The sequence below is a fragment of the Girardinichthys multiradiatus genome, chromosome 17 (genome assembly GCF_021462225.1).
Source record: "Girardinichthys multiradiatus isolate DD_20200921_A chromosome 17, DD_fGirMul_XY1, whole genome shotgun sequence".
Taxonomy (NCBI): domain Eukaryota; kingdom Metazoa; phylum Chordata; class Actinopteri; order Cyprinodontiformes; family Goodeidae; genus Girardinichthys; species Girardinichthys multiradiatus.
In genome coordinates, this window is record NC_061809.1 from 13,043,571 (window position 1) to 13,059,876 (window position 16,306).

General features: G+C 40.0%; 1 protein-coding gene across 5 annotated transcripts in view; it reads right to left on the minus strand.

Annotated features, from left to right (window-relative positions):
* dock4b (dedicator of cytokinesis 4b) overlaps positions 1-15,943 on the minus strand; it is a 160,538-nt gene extending 144,595 nt beyond the window's left edge. For all 5 annotated transcript variants that reach the window (XM_047389718.1, XM_047389717.1, XM_047389716.1 and 2 more), the window contains exon 1: positions 15,742-15,943. In XM_047389718.1, coding sequence (XP_047245674.1) covers positions 15,742-15,778 — 37 coding nt within the window. In that variant the 5' untranslated portion in view covers positions 15,779-15,943. The remainder of the gene's footprint in view (positions 1-15,741) is intronic.
* Positions 15,944-16,306: the final 363 nt, after the last annotated feature.

Below are 16,306 nucleotides of genomic sequence, written 5' to 3' on the forward strand. Positions count from 1 at the left end.
TGGGATATTCTATTAATTAGTGATTTTAAGAAGAACTTGTTGGCATTTTACCATTGGAGAGAGTGTACACTTTACTAGCTGCATGGTGGCGCAGTTGGTAGCACTGTTGCCTTGCAACAAAAAGGTCCTAGGTTCAATTCCTGGCTGGGGCTCTTTCTGCATGGAGTTTGCATGTTCTCCCCGTGCATGCGTGGGTTCTCACCGGGTACTCCGGCTTCCTCCCACAGTCCAAAGACATCCCTGTTAGGTTAATTGGTCACTCTAAATTGCCCTTAGGTGTATGAATGAGTGTGAGCATGGTTGTTTGTGTGTTGACTGGCGATCTGTCCAGGGTGTACCCTGCCTCTTGCCCATAGACTGCTGGAGGCACCAGCTCCCCCACGACCCACTATGGAATAAGCGGTAGAAAATGACTGACTGACAGTACACTTTACCGGTTGAAGCTCAAAATTAAACTCCGACCGGGAGTCGAGCCCAGGACCTTCTTGCTGCAAGACAACAGTGCTACCAACTGCAACACCATGCAGCCCAAAATCAAAATCAGTTGTCTTAGATGAATTGAAAGGTAATATGATCACAATCAATGTTAATCTGATCTTGAATCAGTAACACCAACATCAAGGAGAATAAGAAATGTTTGAATGCAGAAAAGAGAAAAAATTCTTGTAATTGCCAAAAAACACACATTACACACATTACTGTTGTGTGATGTGTCTCCAAGATAATTACATACTGCATGTGGTTTAGCAATTCAGTATGTAGGAGCAAAACTCATATATCCTTATCATTACATTAACTTTAATAACAAACATGAATAAAAATTACTTAATTTTCCTTACTCCCTTATACAGTATGCACCTAAGATGTCTGAGTATACAGTTTTCATTGATTCTAACTACAACACAAGTCAAAAGTTAAACCAATCTTCACTGACTTTAGTTTTTGACCAAAACATTAATCTGAAGAAAATTATCAACTATAGTAAAATCTAGAAAATCAGATGTACTTGTAATTTGGTATTTGACAAACCTGGTATGCTTAATGATATAACAGAGCCATTGCGGTGCTTTAGTTTGTTGCAGTAACACACATTCATTTACAAATGAAAATATTAACAGGCTCCAGGTCAATGTTCCTCTTTGACAGTGAAAAGCCAACTATAACCATTTCCTTCCAATCCACTTTCATTTTGCACCTGTAAACGAACTGGTTCAGATGTTGGTTTGTTTTGCCATTGTGATTTATGTAGATAAATAATGCCAAAAACACTGAAATCTGACATAAGTTTATTTGCCTCTCTTCACTCGTTGGGCAGAGGTGGTGTACACCTTGGACAGGTCTCCAGTCCAAGGTGCACACCATACAACTTGGACAGATATAGTTTAAACATCTAGTATTTTCAAAATATTTTATATTATAATGTGATTATTGGAATCACAGAACTGCATTTCCTTACAGAAGACAATAAATAAAATGGAGAAAATTGTTTAATCATTAATCATTGAAGCAGGTACAAAAGGATGCCAAGGCGGACAGACTGGTTTAAGGTCGATACAAAATGTTCCCTAGGTAGGTATGAATTGATGAATGACTGCTGTGAAATATCCCACATCCAAAAAAGTTGGGTCCAAAACTGCAGAAGTGCAAAATGTAGAAGGGCCGAAAAGTCCAGGACCCATTCTAAGATGATTTATGCATCCAATAATTAATCTGTAAGGGATTTAAGTTGGTTAAGCCTCCATTTATCGTCTCTGAATAGGGTTGTCAATTATTAACAAAACTGAATTTTAGTTTTCTGTTTATGAAATGGTTTAAGTCTATAAACACATCATACCCCAAAACTCACCAAACTTCACCCAAAATTGTCCCCCGCGTGAAATTCTTGATCCTTAATGTCGTCATCAGTGGGCGTGACCAAACCACTTAGCCACGCCCCCAAATGTGAGATAGCCCGAACCGTAAGTCGTAGAGATCTGAAATTCGGCACAATGCTAGAACTCCTCAAAACAAGAAAAAAAGTCTCTTGGAGGTATGCCCTAAAATGCACAGGAAGTCGACCATTTTGGGTCAAAGGCCGATTTTTGCCCATTTTTCACTTTTACTCACCTCGAACTTAAACGAACTCCTCCTAGGGATTTTGAGCTATTGGGTTCATATTTGGTCTACATGCAGTTAAGGGATGGGGGATTAAAAGTTATCAAAATCGTGAGTTTTTGGCCATGTTTAGGGGGCGTGGCCGGGGCATGAACTTGGCGTTCGTGCCAAAAGTGAAAAATTGCAATAACTTTCCCAAAGAAATTCCAAATCACACCAAACTTGGCATGAAGGAGGACCTTCGGGTTCCCGACGATCCTATGGGGTCATATGCTGACATAATCATAGCCACGCCCCCTCAGAACCGGAAGTCACTTTTTTCACTTGGAAAGGTGCCTCTCTGACCCTCTTGACCCAATCAACTTGAAAGTGTGTCAAAAGACAGATAACTAGTGGGTCTAACTTCGTTTTAGGCACAGTGACTTTTCATAAAAGGGCGTGGCCGTGGCGGCGCCGCGAAGTCAGACGTCAGGCCATGGCCATACGTTTGGCTCTAATTTCCACATAGATCATCTGATCTGCACCAAATTCAATGTGATTGATCCTTGTCCAGTCCCCAACAGTGATCTGATGACATATTCGGTGGGCGTGGCCTAATTCGTCCACAGCACCCCCTACAATATTTCAAAAAATCAGCCCCAAGCCATGCTTTGACGGAGGATTCTGAAATTCGGAACACATATGTATCTTCTCAGGACCTACAATAAAGTCTATTGGAGCATTGGTCCAAACCCAACAGGAAGTCGGCCAATTTGGATTGAAGTTGCTATTTTGACCCAGTTTTCACCATTTCTAGCACACATATCTGAGCGAACTCCTCCTACAGCTTTTGACTTACAGACTTCAAAATCACTCAGTATACTCTTAAGGGATTGGGGATCAAACGTTATCAAAAGCTTTTTGATACATGAAAGCGTGTGGGCGTGGCCACGCTTCAAAATATGACTTCTCGACATAAAAGACTACATTGATATAGCTACTACAAGGAAAGTCACAGACAAATGAAACCTTCTGGGATTGATCTGCTTCTAGGCCTGAACAACATTCACTGATCAGATGCTGACATCATTGATGCCCCGCCCCCTCAGAACAGGAAGTGTCACATTTTCCTTTAGAGAGTCAATGTTTGATGTTCTTCCCCTAATCAATGTGAAACTGTCCCAAGTAACAGATAACATCATGGTCTTAGACAGTCGCCAGTACTTACTGCTGAAGCTGGAGGGTGTGGCTATGATGGCGTGGCGAATTCTGATGTCACGCCACAGCCATACGTTTGGCTTTAAATTACACATGCATGGTCTGAATCACTCCAAACTGAATATGCTTGATCTTTGTCAGCTCCCAAACAGCTCTATTGGATTACATTTAAATTTGAATCAACAGCACCCCCTAGGACACTTCAAGGGCTATATCTCCCTCATTCATCATCGGATCCACTTGAAATGTAGTATACATGATCATGAGTTAATGATGGACATTTTGACACAGTCAATTGATGATGTTGTTTTAGCCCCGCCCACAAACAAACAAGCGACTGCAGCGTCCTTCTGGAAAGTCCGATTTATTCGAAATTTTGAATGCTTTTTGCCAGACCGAAACACTGCATGACCGAAGATCATATGACATGTTGCTCACAGTACCACTTAGTGACGACGTGTTGAAGTGAAGCAGTGTCATCGTCGGTGGCATGTATGAGGTGATGACAGGCTCCTGCGGTCGCTCAACAGCCCGAGTTGCGCTGAGGGGTGCGAGGGCCTTCAAAGCTGCTTGCAGGTTTCTAGTTCTAAATGTTCTTTGATGCACTTTGTTTTGAATTTAGTCCAATTCACAAAACTGATACCTAAACAGGGATAAGCTTGTAATGCCTTCAATCTTTCACAAGCAAAGCACGGCCCATTTTTTTTTTTTTGGTTTCTTTTTTTTTTTTTTTTACACCAAGGTTCGCACAAATAAATTTGTTTTTGTTATGGGCCTCGTAAGGCAAATCCAAATCAGTTAAAATTAGAAGTGGCAGCTCCGACCCCCCCAAAAAAATGGTGATAGCCTTTCGGATTGTTGCATTTCTTACTATAACAGCTGGAATAACATCCGTATTACTGACAAATTGTCATGCGACCATCATTATGTAAACTGAGGATGTTTTTCAGGGGGAAGGTTCAAAAATAGTCTACAGCTACACGGATTAAATGCCAGGAGAAGAAAAAATCAGGCCTTCTGAACCAACAAAAGAAACCTTATTGTGCAACTTCCAAAATAAGAACACAAACAAAGCTAGTCGACTCCCCCAATTCACTGCAATGCCACCCTTTGGTGTTGTTGGGAGAATACTGAACAGTCCCTTTTATAATTGACAATGGGAAGCAGAAAATGACTTGTAGTCTTTCCCCGCAGACAAACCAACTATCAACCGTTATTATATTGAATCATTAAGATAAAAACTCACTTTCTGTCTGTGTGGTTGGAAAACTTTCCTCTGATGTGGATAAATGTTCCAAATAGTAGAAGTCCCTGAAGAAGGCTAATGGGAGAGCTGTAAAAAGGGAATTGGGTCACATTTGGAGGTTTAGTAAACCTGATGAATTAAACAGACTCTCAGAGTCTGTTTAATTCATTTATTTAGGAATTCATGTGAATTGTTCAAATGAGGGGAAACAGTCAGTCTTAGAGCTACTGGCTGACTTTTATTGGTGTAAATCTCATTTCACAGTATTGAATCCTAACTTTGCATCTCAACAAAGAATAAAAAAAGCAGCTATTTGTCCAATAACCTCCTTAGAGTAAATTAGTTTCAAACCGCAAAGCAATCTTGCTGTCAAAATAAATAGACTGGATTTCTAACAGATTGGTTTCTTAAACTAGGTGAAAAGGGCATCAACACCAAAGTGATTAAAAAAAGAAATAAAAAGCACTTTAGAAAGTCAACCTGACATCAAAGTGGCATTACTGCCTGGGCAGAGAAAGGAAATGAGGGGGAGGTAACAGGGCTGTTGAGAAGGACAGGCAGCAGGTTGACTTGATGAGCCAAACCACATTCTCACCATGTGAGCAGGAAACTGATAACTTGCATGCACAGGCCTCAAAGGACACAAAGTGCAAATGTGGGGGGGCAGATTTAACTACAGCAGATAATTCTGCACTCGCAAAAACACACTGAGCGGGTAATAACACTGCCAACAGAAGCCAAGGTCGGACAGTTATCGGCCAAGCAGCAGTTGATCCTCCCACCGTGATCTTTAAAGAGAGACTGAGAGCGATGGAGAAGTGAAAACAGTTCAATCACAGGGAGGAGAGAGAGGGGGCTAAATCGATCAATGTTACTGCCAGAGCCCACAGTGAATATACACTTATATGACATACCTGCAGTCTAGGTGTGCAATCTGAGAGAGAGATTTGCATGGTCAATACCGAGAGTAAGATATGCTCTGATTTAGTTATTTTGTATGTATACAGATCATACATGGTACTAATAGAAATAACCTTCACTGGTAGACGGGAAGGCTAGCACAACAATATTTTATTACACAGTACTGCGAATAATTGACAGGTTTAATAAACTACAAAACAAATGTCAAGGAGTTATAAGATCAGCAGCTTTCCAAAGTAAACTTAGAGAAAATGGGGACCACAATAAAGGAACAGATTAGATTAGATTAGATTGAAACCTAATCTATAGAAAAATATACCTTCTGGCTACCTGCAAAATTCTTTAGTTTTAAGAAAGAATTTCTTGCCTTGGTCTACTGACCAATTCAGCAAAAACCTAAGCTGGCCAACCACACTGCTGCTTATGCATGAATAAAGCTGGGGGACAGATAAGATACAAAATGATTTGTAATAACTGAAAATACCGCAACTGGTTACCTCTTATCCTCTAATGATACTAAAGCTAGTATCTGATGCTGATATTCAAGGCCTATCATTTTTTGCTTTATTTGGCTGATGTTTTTCTACCCTCAACAATCTGTTTTGTTTTTTGTTTTCACAACCTGGGATCAGAATTTGAGCTACAGCCAAATGAAGACTCGGAGACAAAGTGGCTAGTGACCTTCTGACCCTCCTTTGGTAGGCCAATATTTGAAACAACTGCCAGCCAATTTATTGGCCTATTTCCACTTCCTTCCTTACATCCATCCGTCCATCCATCCATCCATCCAACAGGACAGAAATCTATGATTATGTGTCAACTCTCCTACATGTACAATAAATATACAGTGGATTTAAACCTCTTATTTTGAAATCTCATTTGAGAATTTCTTTCAATAAAATGAAAAATGCCAGGCAGGATGTGATGGGAAGATGTGTAAATAGTTATGTAAGATCTTCTGTATCTACTCCAAAGCCAGAGTGGTATCTGGTGGTGTTTTATCATCTTCAGACTTGCAGTATGCTGAGGCCAAGATTAACGCACACGCTTGCAAAACAGTGTGCACAAATTCACATATAAAGCACAAACACTCAGACACACACACTGTGTCTTGGGATTTCTAGGACAGGTGAGTACGGATTGAGAGCAGGAAGGGAGTGAGAAAAAAAGATGTATGCAGAAGAGAGATAAAGGTGGAAAAAGACTGCAGCACAGACCCTATGAAGTGAGCCACTAAAAGAATGGGAAGAAAAATCCAGACAGAACAGGAATGGGTGAGCAATAGATGAGGAAATGGAGGGAGAAAATAAGTTAAGGGTCATCACAGAGCAACCTGCTGTCTTTGAAAAGAGCTCACCCTACAAGAATGAGCCAGAGAAAGGAGGTGGAGAGAGATTTTGCTTGACAATCCTCCGAAGACTGCAGTTATTGCTGTTTCCTGTGAAACGTTTTGTACCCAACTTTTTTCTTCCACTCAACTTTTTATGAATAGGCTTAGATCCCGCAAACAACCAGCATCTTGTGGCTTGCCCACCTTTTGGAGAGTGTCAGTAACTGTCTTCGGGACATCTGTCAACCCAGCAGTCTTCCCATAATTGTGTAGACCACAATATCTCCATTTCATAACAGTCCTACATTAAAATGCTTTTTTAAATTGGTGTGTAATACTCTAATTTTCTAAGACACCAAATTCTGGGTTTGAATTTTTTGTAAGCCATAACCATCAAACTTACAAGAAATAAAGGTTTGGAATATTTTACACCATGTGTTTTAAATTTATATAATCACTTTTTGAAATGCATGACAAAAATCTTGAACTTTTTTATGATATTCTAATTTTTCTAGATGTACCTGTAATTCACTACCACACAACACCGGACCAGGCATGAGAAGCATATATAGACACCACTGCTCAATGAACACCCAGCCACGGTTGAGGCATCACCTCCTTTCCTTCCTCTCTGTCCCACATCTGCACTAATCAAAAAGTTAACTCTGCTCATAGCTCATAAAGTCTTAAGGGACACGATCTATGGAAGAACTGAGCAGATTTGCACTGCTCTTTGAGGCAAAATCTTGATAGGAGCTTTTTAGCACATTTATGCCAGAATTTAAGTCCATAAATACATCAATGGGCCAAAATGCACAGGAAAATCAATTGAACTAAAAAGCATGACACAGTGGGTATACAGTGGGGCATGGCAGTATTATGGTAGCAATCTCTTTTGTATTTTTTTTATATTAGATCCAGATTTTGTTTGACAGCATGTATTTTTAATACATGCATCTCAGTAAATCAGAATATTGTCAGAAAATTACGTTATAACCCGTTATATTATTTATGCTCATAAGATGAAGTGTACCTTTTATTTTGATTATTACTTATAGTTAATCTGAATAGAACATAACATCAATAAAGAAATTAATTTTTTTTATGTTTTTGAGGCCCTAGTTGCTTTATTTTTCTCATTTATTTTTTGACAGTGAGCTGACAGGAAAGGAGTGGAGGGAGGGGGGAGCCATGCAGCAACGGTCAACAGGCCAGGACTCAAACCCATGATGGGCTGTAGCAAGGATTGAGGCTGCATTTTTACCCCTGTGCCACCGTGCCATGAAATTACATTTTTAACAGGGAAATTTTGTGTTATGGCCTTGTTATGGCTTATACAACTGCTTATTAGACAGTTGTCCTGCAAGTCATTAAAAGGTCATTAATAAAGAACTTGTCTATATTTAATGAGTGCTGTATCCAAGCATATTAATGTAAAGTTAAGTGTAAGGAAACATATGGTAGATAAGGGCTTCAAACAAGAGACCATGCATCATTGAGAGGATTATAAAGATAAGCCCATTCAAAAGTTATAGCTGATTCACAAGGCATGGACTGTGAACCCTAAGATTTAATTCATTTTATTGGCATGTTAATAATGAAGTGAACACATTGGTTTCAGTAACTTGGCGGTGGGTATGTGTAACTATCAATGAAATGAGGTTTGAGGGGAAAATGAAAGCTTCGAGGTCACATTAATGCTCTGGGTCAAGCAAATCAATGACCACTTCCTCTATTATCAATGCAAGGACGCCCAAATCACAACCACAAGCCAGACAAAACTGATGCTAGTTAAGTCCAAGAAATGATTCTTCTGCTCTAAATGAGAAAATTAAAAACAAGTGTTTCTCCATGCATAAACAGCTCCTCTCACCTGCCACTCACAGTGATTGTCACTGGCAGACGCTCTTCATTTATGAAGAGAGGCATGCCTGTCATTCTTCCCTGTCATTTGCCCACACAAACAGCAGAGACACAAACATGTAGCACACGCCTCCGCTGTCTCTGCTGCAGGGGCTACCGATCAGTTAAATGCTTGAATTCTTAATGGGACACATCCCGTTAACATCCGACACAAAAATCAGAGACTGATATTTGATATAAAGAAAAGAGAACTTACACCAGTTCAACATTAACACTGGTTTAAAAAACAAAAAAGTATGTCTACACAGTGATGCTAACCAAATGATGTTTGTTTTCTACAACTGAAGTCTTTCTCCTATTCCAGTGAACTCATTTTACATGCCAAATTACAGATTTCTTTTTTTTAAATGTCATGAAACTCGATTGGGATATGCAAACAAAACTAGAGTTGCAACACATTTACTGAGATATGCAAACTCAACACAGGCTCCAGTTGTCCAAAATTTGATACATCTCACATAAAGATGCATCTGTTTGCATTAAAAAAAAATAAAACCAAAATGCATATACACACCCTATTACAATGATCGTCTCATATTATGCAACCAATGCTTTTGTATGGTCTATATGTTGTACAGACAATCATAAACTGTCTGACAAATTAGCATTTTAGACTTAATCCATGAACACTGGCAATATAAGACTCATTGTCATATGAACTTTGAAGCTAGTGACTATTATGCGGAATATAAAGGCAACACACCCAGCAAAAACAAAACGAATAGACCCTACAGAAGCCATCTGCCCAATCGATGCTTTGGGTGAAAATAAAATTTAGAAACATATAAAACAAACCTTTCCCTCTTTTTAAAGAAACTGCTACTATAAAAAAGTTTTTCTAACATCCCATTGCAACCAGCTGTGCAACAGTGATAATGCTAGCTTGTAAGTAAACAAAGTAGTTGGTTATAGTTTTTTGTTTCACTGCCTTTGTGTCCTTCTCTATGACAGAAATTCTATTCTATTAATATTTGCGGGATCATCTCTACTCAGTTCATTTTTCAAAGAAGAATTTGTAAACACCAAATGTCTATTAATTCAGGCTCTTTGTGGCTGTAGATAAAATTCTGACTTTGTCCAAGTGTTTGCTTTCAAACCACCTAGTCAGTACAGTTTACAACTCGCATTATGCCAACTTTAACATTAGCGTAATACTGAACGTTTGTAAATTGATTTAGTCAACTTTGATGTGTTAAAACAGTTGCATAGACTAAATGGCCTTGACTGTGAAATTAGATTTACACCATTTAAATAATCATCAATTAGCAATAGTATAGAAAAATATTCTGCTGAATTATTCCTTTGTAATGGAATAAAGTTTCCATTAAAGGTTTTCTGAATTTCTTATTTTTCCTGAATAATTCATGGACAGGTTGGATGAACATGACATTATTATTATTATTATTATTATTATTATTATTATTATTATTAATGATGATGATGATGATGATAATAACAGTTAGCCGACAGAAATCCAAATGAAACCAATAATTCATGTGAAGCCAAATTGAAATAATGGTCATTTAAATTATCATATGCATTCTAGTTAACTGGTAATCACTCAACCGCCCATCTATGAGAAGATGCACCATCTTCCTACTGCGCGCATGTCAGACTGTCACTGCAGAGGATGTGCAGAAAAGACTCCCCAACCCCCACCTCAAAAAAGTACATTGATGTGGACAGGCAATTAAAGAATATGGTTTTGTAAGTGCCACAAAAAACAATGAGAATATTAGAAGAATGTTAGTGGGTCTATGAAAAAAAAATCAGATATGGGATTTTATTACCAAAAATAATGGGAATAGTGTTAACAATGAATGTGTCAGAACAGAAACAGTCTTATTTTGAAGGTGAAATTTTTGCTTTGGGGAACCTCGGTTACATATTAAATGGAGCATGATTTAATTCAGTACTACAACAAGCCAGCAAGGGCATATTTTCACATCTTGTTCCATGTTTGTGCTACAATGCCTATTGTCAGAGCAAATCAGTGATGAATAATCATATACCAATCAAGGCATATGTCGCATGTCGATGTAGATTTATTTGCATGCCAAATGCACTATTAGATAAATTGAATATATCATGTCATGTCGGACAGTTTTCTTAATTTTCTTATACGCTCAAACAATTTTATTCACAGGGGAGCCTCCAATGTGCCGATTGATTGTCTAGTGACAAGAAGCTAGTTCATGTGTATATTTCTTGGCAAACACACAGAAGAGAAAGGGTTCCATCTCTGCAAAGAGAGATGAAGCAATTACAAGGTGGTAGGCTTCACCTCGCCACGCCCCTGTCACCCACCATCCCCCATACATTGCCCTGGGGCTTGCTGCATTAAGAAATCATGGGTATAATGGTGGAATGGGCCTCAGGGCCTCCTTCCAAAACAACTTGCTAATCCCCTGCAGAGCAGGGGGATAACAGAGGGGGCTGAATTTGAGGGCAAGGCAGCGGACCTGACAATGAGTCCACCCCTGACACGCGCCAACACCCTAAACCAATCAACAACCCCCCCCCCCCCCCCAACACCCGTCAGTACCCCACCACCCACCAACTAGCGACATGCTCCCAAGGGAGGTAGAAGTAATGTCAGCCATGGGAGAACAGGAAAGCCGAAGGCCTCATGTTTGCCCTCTATGTCTGCCCTCTATCTCAGCCAGGCCTCCAGCATGAACATTCTATCAGACTGCTGCAACCATCTGCCTGTTTTGTTGCCGCCAGCTTATTTTGACACAGAACTCATCGAACAGAACAGACGTGCATAGAAAACTATTATTTTCCAATCAACCACAGGCAAAGAATTCCTCTTCGGCGAGAATAGATCCAGGATGGGCTCGTTAAAATGGTTTAATTACTTGTCTGAATTCTGATGAGCAATGACATGGTTGATTGACTGAATCAAAGGGCCTTAATGAAGAAAAAGGCTTCACCCTGTTGAACATCTGCTTTCTCCACACATGACACAGTTCAGCCTCAAGTGGTTTGTGAAGCCAGTGGACGAGTCAAAGTTTCTTAGCTTCTGTGACTGACTAGTTTTCATATTCTCATAGACATCCTTGGATATGTCTGTCATTGCAGACTCCATTATTACAAATCATATCATGACTTTATGTCTTTTCTTATTACTGTTACAAATTATTTCAAACTGTGTATTGATAAAGGAAACCTCTTTGCATTGAAATGCCTAACTTTAAGGGTGTATTTACAAGTAAAGTGCTTGCATGCCCTGAACCATAACATGTTGGCAGCAGCGCTGCTAAGCAAAAAATGGCGGATCAGCTATGACGTCAGTGCATTCACTTTTCACAACATTTACTACGGAGGCTCATTAAGTCCAGAAAGGCGTATGTTTCCTGTAGTTGGGTCGGTTCAGCCAGAGTGTTTGGAAGTAGAGACCACCTCAAAAAGTGGGTCTGGGTCCAGTTGTTATGTCTGGACCAGGGTTTGTGTGAGTGTATTCACACCTGCACATAAGGTCTGGACCAAAGGGGAAACCCTGGTCCATTTAAAGCGGACCAAACATGGCAGGTGTGAATTCAACCTAAAATACAAAAGACTGAGGTCTAATGTCTCTATTACAGAATTTGATACAGACATTCTCTCTTTAATCTTCTAACCTCTCTTGTAATAGCTTATTAACCAATAATTACTCTACTGATGCCCTAATGGTTGTCCAGATATCAACTCGCTAAGACTCCATTCATATGTCAGGAATGGCAGTGGCTCCCGTCGTCCAGGGGGGCACGGTTCTGCTCATAAGTCAAATTGACATCAAACGCTGCAACGTTCCAATTAAACAAAAGGGTGTTCTGAGCTCATCCCAATTTGCCTCTGAGATCAAATGTTCCTGCATGGATCTAAGGAACTAAGATCCCCGTCAAAAGGTGGATAGACTGGTCATTTAAAGCAACTGGAGATGACAGTCACATTTAAAATGACTAACGCAAGGACGTACTTGGACATATATTTGAGTATCACAACAGTTCCGGAACAAAAATATTAATGACTTGTGTAACATTAAGAAAAAACTCAACAAGGTTATTGTAGGTAAGGCTTTGTACAAACTCCTGGGAGAAATGGGGAGGAACTGACTCTTCTTTCCAGAGATTTCCGGAGGGGATCAATGATCATGACTGATATAATTCTTTCTCTTTCCAAATAAGCAGTCTGCAATCCAGTTAACCTGATTTTCTGCTATGTAATGCTTTGAACGAGAATAGGTTTTGAACAGCATGGTCAGCCGGCAACACTTCAAGTTATGATCTAAGGCAAATGTACAACTTTGCTATGTTGGAGAAGGGCAAGCTAACCTATATTTCTACAGCCTTCACGCACTGGTAATCCCAACTCTTTCAGAAATAACAGAAGTGGAACACAGGGTGATTTTAGCTGCAATTTTGTGTGTTTTATTAAATTAACTTAGATTTAACCAAGAACAAGTGAACAAAAATAATCAACTTAGGGGTGCTGAGCATTAGTAATTTAGTTGCACAATGTGCTCATGTTTGTGATAACATGAGTGTTCCCGTGATCCGTCACACATTTTCTTTGCCTTTTTAACCCTTGCAGGTTCACGAGGGCCACCCAGACACCAATGACCAGCAGCAATTTGGTGGAAAGCAGGCTACATCTTGGACAGGTTGCCAATCCATCCCTGGGCAGCACAGAGACGTAATACATGAACACACTCACCCCTAAGACCAATTATCCTAACACACATGTTTTTGGACTGTGGAAGGAAGTACCCAGAGACAGCAAACCTATCCACAGCAAGAACATGCAAACTCCAAACAAAGCAAGGACTGTCTTGTTGCTAGGCAACAGTACCAACAACTATGCCATGGTGCAGTCCATGCCCGATAAAAAATACCAAAACATAAACCCAAGCATCCCTAAGTCAACCTTGTCTAAAATGAAAGAACGCTGGGTCCAGGTTTTCCCAGTCAGCCCCTCACTCCAAAGGACTCCCACTTTATCAAGGGGAGGGGATCACCAGGATCCGACATCACACACATATCCCGGACGAGCCCTCAATCTGACTTGTTGGGATACAACAATACACCAATATAATATTCCACTGTAAATAAGGTTTTAGTTTTATTTATCCAAGTTTCATATGTTAAAAAAAAATTTCATTACAATTTCTCTGACACACACCTGTTCTCCCACCTCCCAATGTGACCATTTGGCACAAATATTGGGGTTTTGACTTTTAATCATCAAATAAGCTTGTCCTTTTGATTTTCGACCTTCACCTTCATGATGCTCCTTAAGCACAGAAAAGCTTCTCTTCAGTCCATTGATTCAGCTGATCTAACAGAATGAATTAAATCCTCTCCAGACACCAACCAGACAAATTGACCCTCTGATTTCATCCAGTTCACGTGCTGTAGCTTATGTCTTAAAGTAGCTGTCGCTGCTCTGTGCTATAAAACAGCTTCTTGTCATATTCGAATGCGTCAGCGTGCTCGCACATGTGTGTGCATGGTCATAATGCTACCAGAATTTCACAACAGGAAAACGCTCCTGTTCCTTCCTCAACGAGAAACAACTCACAAAGATGTCTGCGGTTGCCAACACGTCTTAAAAAAATAAATCACAGCCAATTAAACGAGTCTTACTGCTGTTATTGTGAGAAAACTGAAAAAATATAGATAAAAAAATAATAATCGAATAAACTAGGCACCCTTAAGAAGTCTTGGGACAATGGTAACTAGCCTTCAAAATAAATGACCAAATTCAGCAGAGTGAACTTTGACTGTAGGTGTAGGTTTAAGTAGGTAAATGGAATAAATCAATTTGCCCTTGTAAATGTAGGGGTTATAGGCTCCAGAGGAGTGTGTGGCACAGGATGGAAATAAGCAATAACTGTGCAGCAATTTAGGTCGGTTGGGGAAGGGAAACAAGCAGTCACCAGGGGAAAATCTTGGCACAGCAGTCAAGTGACCAGACCACAGTGCGACAATGAGCGACCAGAGGCTAGGTTCTGGTTCAATTCTGGTTCTTTACCTACTTCAGGTAATAGTAGTTAAGTGCTGGATTTTGGGGACACTTTGCAACACATCAACCATATGATCTGACCACACAATCATAATGAGGGAAGAATAACCCTGTCAACAGTCGACAAATTGAAGTTTAATCCGTTTTAAGGAGGTGGCATAAACTCCCATCCAATGATTGAGTCCTTTTCAATGAGACTGTTGAGGCATGCATTGACCAAAAGCATCTCTACGGAGCAAATCTCTCTGGGGAATGTCCATATGACAGAATCGGGTCCCTCCTGACTGACCCCCACCTCCATAAGCACCCCGTTTTGCAGACAAATACGGAAATTCACACAAGAACACAAACAGGACAAAGTCTACTTGCAGGTTTTTCCAAACAACAATTGGCATCGCTTGCGTTGTTGTCGCTTGTTTGATTGTTTGATCCCCAGACTGTCTGGAACAATGCAGTGTGGAGGACACACACACACACACACACTCACACTCATTTGTACCATGATCTTCGTGCGTCCACATCAATTTCAACGTAGGTCGCGCAGTTATTGAGGACCTCTTAATCACTTTCCTCTAAAAGGATATTTTCTCTCGGATAATTTGTAGCAGAAATATATACATCGACTGGCCGAGGCTTAGCTGGGGTTCCCATTCAAACACACAGAAGAGCGAAGACAGCGATTTTAGATTTGCTCTCCTGTTAATGTCAAAGCAGAAAACAGGCAAATCGCAAATACAAATAAACAAACAAACATCAAACTGCAGGTTTGTCGAGTAGAAAATGATACATTAGAGCAACGATCAACTTGTTTGCAATGTGGGACTCAATTAAAGCTGAAACTGTCCAGAATGATGTTGCCTTATAAATATAAAAACAATCCCTCAGGCATAGATTCAGTTCCCCATCCGCACATTAATTTTCACACACACACACACACACTACAACTGCGTACGTCAAAAGAAGAGGGCAAGCTTTATTTTTGCTTTACATTCATCATAATAATAAAATGCAATAATAAACTCACCGACGCCGTATTTCTCATGTTCTGAAGGTATCCACATGTTTACGCTCGGGATGTTTAAACGAGCGGACGGAATAGCAGCTAAATGTCAGGTTTTAGGTCTATGTGAAGCATTCTATCAGTGGGCTCTCCTCCGGTCTGTAGCAGGAGTCATTGTTTAGGTTACAGAAAGGAGAAAGCGTCGCCTCCACCACCACATACACTGCTGTTGCTGCTGCTGCTGCTCGTAGTGGTACGGAGCCGTGCTGCCTTCAGGGTCTGTAGGAAACCTGACCACCGCGTGTTCAGTGCCGTTTGCAGGGATCGCTCAGTAAAATGGATTTTCACACGTGCATTATTTAAGAATAAAGATCCTCGAAACGTTTTCATTCGCATTCAGCCCCCTTTTCTTTGATACCCCTAAATAAAATCTATTTCAACCAACTGGCTTCAGGAGTCACCTAATAAAGACATACATTTGTTTTTTAGAGAACATAGTAAACAGCATCATGAAGACAACACAAGACAAATTAGGGATAAAGACGTGGAGCAGTTTAAAGCAAATTTTGGTTATAAAATAACATCCCAG